Source organism: Sceloporus undulatus, chromosome 5 (assembly GCF_019175285.1).
Source record: "Sceloporus undulatus isolate JIND9_A2432 ecotype Alabama chromosome 5, SceUnd_v1.1, whole genome shotgun sequence".
Lineage (NCBI taxonomy): Eukaryota > Metazoa > Chordata > Lepidosauria > Squamata > Phrynosomatidae > Sceloporus > Sceloporus undulatus.
The window spans coordinates 191643687-191649749 of NC_056526.1; the positions used below are offsets into that span (position 1 = coordinate 191643687).

The following is a 6063-nucleotide window of genomic DNA, read 5'->3' on the forward strand; positions in this document are numbered from 1 at the left end:
TGTGGTTTTGCATTCTTGCTCTTTGTCTCTTGTGTCAGCTTTGCCAGGAAGGAAATGGAAGAGCATTGTAAGGCAACATGTCTGGTCACATAACTTCACCGTATATTTCCCTCCAGTGGATACCTCCTCTAAACCAACCGGGACATTCATGGAAATTGCATGTGGAAGGCTATTTTAAAAATAGTATATAATACAAGCCAGTCTAATCCAGGCTTCTAAATGGATGGGTACAATAGAACTGGGAAATATATGGGGAGTATAAGACAGAAGGTGAGTTGGGTGAAAGATGATTTAATTGCTGGAGCACAACAAAAAGAACCACATATAACAAGTATCACAAAGTACAGTGCATCCTTTGTTTACGCGGGGATCTGTTCCGGGCCCACCCGTGTAAAACAAAAAAAGGTGTATGCTCGCACTGTCTGTCGCTGCCACTGCAATACCGCCTGGGGCAATCGGCAGCAGGACCGGGTTGGGGCCGGTCCTGCCGCCTCCGCGGGCCGGATGAGGCACGTGGGCCGGGGGTTGCCGAACCCTGATTTACAGCATACGTAAAGAAAGGAGAAGGCCAGGGAATACCGGATGCTGTAGGTCAGTGATGGTGAACCTTTTAGAGGCCGAGTGCCCAAATTGCAGCCCCAAACCCACTTATTTATTGCAAAGTGCCCTGTCCCTCTGACTTTCCAATAACAAATTCTGGCAAACTCTGTGCTGGGGCGATGGCACATGTGCCCACAGAGAGGGCTCTGAGTGCCACCTCTGGCACGCGTGCCATAGGTTCGCCATCACTGCTGTAGGCTATATTTCAGAGGAAGGCAAAGATAAATCGCTGAATAAATCTTGCAAAGAAAACTGGGAGGAATTGGTGCCTATGCTCCAGAAAGAGGTGGCCACAACTCAGCCTTCTGGGGTTATAGTTATGCACCTCATGCAAGAATAGCTTGGTGGGATGTAAGGTATCAGCCTCTGGCACATGGAGGAATGGATTAAGCTATTCTCAGGTGATGCTCATCTAGTCCAGGCTGTAGGAGAGACATGTATGGAAGAGAGTCATGGATCCTAACAACACTTGTGCAGAGAAAAACTAAGAGGGCAGCATGGAATTTTATGGAGTCCCATGGCAAGGCTGTGATCAGCCACCCAGAGATCCCTTTCAGTTTTGTAGATCTTTAAGGGGATGATGGCATTCATCTCTTTGAAAAAGGTGTTGGCATGTGACCAGAGGACATATGTTCTGTAGCCTTGGATTAGTCAGAGAAATGTGGCCTTGTTCATGCCATGATGTCTCATTGGTTGCGGTTGTGGCATAAGAGGATGATTGATAACTGTTAGATGCAAGGGCTATTCACCATTTTGCTGCCACTGGGGCGGGGGGGGGGGGGGGGAAGCACATTTGACTTGTTTTGGCAGGCCAGAAGTTTTGTCATGGCACTTCTGGCTGTCATTTTGTCTATTTTCAGAGTTTTGGGGGGAGATCAGAAGTAAACTGCCACACTCCTGGCTGATTTTGTGTTGACTTGAAAGATTTTCAGGTGAAAAATTGCCTGAAAAATCAACATTCTTTCTTAATACTTTCAAGTGGCCTGGGAGGTCTGAGCTCCAGGGGCTACTTTTGGAGCCTCAAAGGCTACTTTCCATCCACAGGCCACACTTGGTCCACTCTTGGGCAAAGCTGCGTTCTGGGTGTGTTGTCCAGAAGCCAGCAGCCTCAGGAGTGTCTAACTTTCTGTTGGCACGTGACCCATAGATAGAAGCAGGACAAGGAATCTGGTTAAAATTCAGATCCACCATTCCTGACTTTTGCTGAGAGGCTTTTCCACCAGGTTTATAAGTCTGTTTTCTGCCCACCATAAAGCAGGCAGATATCTAGTAGTTTGAAACGAGTGGAAGAGGTTACTGATGTTTGGACAGCAGGTGCTTTGCAGGCCTTCTCTTTTCCTTCCTCTTTAGGGTCTCGGATCTATTCCGTGCCCAGTAAGGTGACAGAGGAATTGGGTTAGTTCTCTGCTAGTGATACTGTAGATGAAGGAGGAGAGGAGAGTATATTTAGTTACTAATGCTGTTCCAGCACATTTATATGGCTGAGAGCCAGTGGTTTGAACATTGGTCTACAACTCTGGAGACCAGGGTTTGAACCCCTGCTCAGCCATGGAAACCCATTGGGTGAACTTGGGCAAGTCACACTCTCTCGGAGAAAAGGAAAGAAAACCCCCCTCTGAACAAATCTTGCCAAGAACACACTGATAGGTTCGCCATAAGGTTGCATTAAGTCAGAAACTACTTGAAAGCACACCACAATGATGGGTCAATATTTTGCAGACTGTCCAGTAATGTGGAAGAGAAATTTTGACCTATAAGTAGCATGATAGAAATCCAGCTTTCTGCGTCTGCAGATTTTGACCTTCTGGTTTTGTTTTGCTTTTTCCTTGGAGGGTAGTGACATGAAATCCTTGTGTGATGTTCTGTGTCCGCTCTGCATGGGAGACAGTACTACACTGGGAACTGAGAAGGTGAACTTGGACTGACTCTGTTCTTCATGGGACCCTTTTTGTAGACACTGATGAAATGAGTCTATGGCTCATGCAGAAATATTCTCTGCTTCTGAAGAGCTTGTCAGGTTGTTGCCTGAGGAAAAGTCAAGGGTGTCTTGATTCTCAGCTGATCTTCTTTGGCACTGAACTGGGAAATATGGGGTCATTTTGGACCATAATCCTAGCAGTTGGAGGCACTTGCTTGTTACCTGGTTTGGTTGTTATGGAAGGAACCAGAGTGTATTCAATGCCCACTGATTCCTCCTCCATCTCTCCACTGTTTGACCCCTTTCTATCTCCATTTGGGGGATGAGGGATGACTTGGCTAGAAGGATTCTCTGCATTCCACCCAATGAGAGGGATGGCAGGGACTCAGTGCTGCATCCACGGTTGTTTGTCTGGACTTGGCTGACTGTCATGCCTCCCCTTGATTGTTTGGAAGATAAACAAGATTGTTCAGGAGGTTAATTGGACTATAAAAAAGGCTTACCTTTGGAGGAGCCACAACAGACACCTGATAGCTAGCCAAGTGCTCCTTCAGTTCAGCAGATCAGCTCAGGTTAAGAGCAGGAGGGGAGGCCCTCCAGAACCTAGAGGAAGGAGAAGTTCAGGCCTCTGGCCGAGGCTCCCTCCTGCAGAGGAATGAGAGACTGCAATCAAAACACTGGGGAGAGCACAACTATAAATTGCTCTACCAAAACACTGTCAGGGATCTGGGAACTGGCTGAACATGTTGCCTGTATAATGAAGTTCCAACCACCAGCTGCCTTGCTGACTACAATTTCAGTCTTCTTCTCAACAGCTGGGCTTGTGCAAGAGTGTTTATCGGATTTATGGTCCCCTATTAAAACACTGTTTAAGGACTTGCTGCTTTGATTCCCTGGATACCTGACTCTGATTTTTGGCTTTCTGAAGGAGGGCTCAGCTGACTCTGGTGTCTGCGGCACCTCCAGAGATAAATTTGGTTTTTCTGGTGAAGACAAACTCCAAGTGGAAGCATAACTCTGGGTTTTGTATTCAAGGAGTGGCCAGATGGAGGTCAAAGGTCTTCTAGTGAATTGCCAGATCATTCAGTCCTATGGATAGGTCTGGCTGGATCTGTAAACTGAAATGAACAGGAGAAGGACTGTGAAGCAGATTCTTTCCTCCTCCTGGACTTTTACAGCGGTGGGGGGCAATAGTCCTTGCCTGGTAGAAAGGATGGCACTAACAATAACAGTAAGGAGGCACCATCAGTTTGACATGCAAAAGCCCCCAGGTGCTGATCCCAGGTAAAAGGATTTAAAGCTGCTAGAACAATGGAAGCAGGAGATGCTGGGAAAGGCTTGAATCTGAGAGCCATTACTGCCAGCCAGAGTAGACAATACCAATTTAGATGGACATGTTGTCTGGCCAGCTCCAAGGCAGCTTAGAGTTCCTCTGGAGTTGATGTTTAACAGTTCAACTGAAGAACCTTTCTGTCACCTTTTTATTTTTTTAAAGACTTTCTAATTAAGTGCTTGGCTTGGCTGCTGCTTCTGGTGTGTGGCTCTCTCACTGTTGTGTCTTTTACAGGTGTGAGCAAACAGGGCAAGCCCAAGCAGGTCCTTATCTGTGGCCACAACATCATTGTTCAGGCAAGACAGCGGGCTGAAAGCTCCAGCCATTGGCTCACAGCTTGGCCTTGGTTCCATGGCCATGATCAAATGGCTTGGCCGGTCTAACATGTCCTGTGACCAGCTGCTGCCCACCCTCACCCCACACCTGGAATCTGAGCCACCACCTGACATTGTGGTGGTCCACCTGGGTGAGGACGATCTGGTCAAGCAAACAAGCATCTTGATTAGCTTAAAGATAAGACAGGATCTGGCCCAGATCAGAGAGAAAGTGCCTGGGATTGGCATTATTTGGTCTTTCATGTTAGAAAGGAGGGCATGGCCAAGCAAGGAGGAAAAGAAGCGTTTCTACCATGTCCATATCAAGGTAAACACAGAGGTGCATAAAGCTGTGGAAGCAGCCGGAGGAGCTTCCGTCCTGCATTCTAACATCATGTCCTCATCCCTGCACCTATTCCAGGAGGATGGTGTGCACCTTTCAGATGCTGGGTATGACATTTTCCTGAAGAACCTGCAGCAAGGACTGATTGAGTTTATTCGTGGCAAGTGTGGGTAAAGGTCCTTCCAGGAGGCTCTTGCCTTCTTGTGACAGCTATGCTCAGGTTCACGCTGATAAGATGGAGGAAGGAGAGCATCCTGAGCAAAGACTGGCATCTCAGAGCTGTTTGGCTTGGGAGCAAGGGAAAAGGCCTCGTGGGCAGGTGGCATGCCTGCCCTCACCTTCTGAAGGCTTGCCAGGCCTCCTTCGTCAAGAATGTCCTCTGGACTACAATCCTGCTTGAAGTCTGATGGCTCTGGGAGCCAGGGTTGGGTCATACAGAGGATTCTCTGCCACTGTTGCCTCACCCCAGTAAATTAGATGCTTGTATCAGTGGTACATGTGTCAGGGCATTCATTCCGTAAAGAGGTAGATAGCTAAAGATGCTAATTGTTAATAAAATAGTGGCCCTTGTTGAACCTAAGAACTTGTGTTTTATCTCTTCTTTCCAGGATCTGGGAGCAATCCTGCAGCCTCTGCTTAATGTTGGGAAAAGTGCAGAAATTGTATAGCATGATAGTTGGGCCACTCAGAGGGTTTTGTGACAGTGCCAGCAACAATCACTGGCAACTTGAGGCTGGCATTGAAGTCTCAGAGCTCGGGGATTGGGGCTGCTGAGGATTGCTGTGGGCCACTTTCTTCATTTATCCACAATGCACCCAGAGTTCTCAGAGCATTGTTTGGGGAGGAAGAGTTGTTGGCCAGAAGGCCAGCAAGTGGAGAGACTAGCGTCTGTTGCCAGGCATCAGAAAATAAAGCACCAGGGCTGCAGAGGGGTCACCCCCAGGATAATGCGTTACCAGTTTTCTATTCTGAAGGAGGCATAAACAGAAGAGGGGGAGCCAGGACATGAAAAAGAGGGGTGCATTAGAAAGCAGGTGCTGTATCGAGGGTCCTCTCATTCTGATGTTCTCATACTGCCTAACCTTGGATTAGGAAAGATTCTGTGATGAGTGCCTTGAGGGATTACCTGGCAGATGGAAGGGTTTCCCCTAAACCAGGGGTGGCCAAAATGCAGCCTGAAGACTACATGTGGGACCTCTACGGGGATCAGTCATTTGCTCTAAAATGGACCCCCTGGTTTGTGGAGGACGATTCCACCATGTTTGGAGGGGGCCCTCTGGGTCATAAAAGCATTTTGGGAATATTTTCTCTCGTGTGTGTGTGTGTGTGTGTGTGTGTGTGTGTGTGTATGTGTGTGTGTGTGACACACACACACACACTCATTCATTCATTCATTCATTCATTCATTCATTCATTCATTCTCCAAGATGCCCTCTCTGGGGCATGGAGGAGATTTCCACCATGTTTATGGGGCTGGACCAGTTTAGACCTTAGAGAAGTCTTTAAAAAGAAAGATGATGGTGTCCATTCACTTTCTGTTATTAAAAAAGCTCTC

The 6063-nt window shown here is 47.5% G+C and overlaps 1 protein-coding gene across 1 annotated transcript in view; it reads left to right on the top strand.

The window, feature by feature from the left end:
• Positions 1 to 5802, top strand: part of LOC121931143 (zinc finger protein 638-like) — a 20196-nt gene extending 14394 nt beyond the window's left edge. Inside the window, exon 9 of the mRNA XM_042468533.1 lies at positions 4086 to 5802. Coding sequence (XP_042324467.1) covers positions 4086 to 4234 — 149 coding nt within the window. The 3' untranslated portion in view covers positions 4235 to 5802. The remainder of the gene's footprint in view (positions 1 to 4085) is intronic.
• The last annotated feature ends 261 nt before the right edge of the window (positions 5803 to 6063 follow it).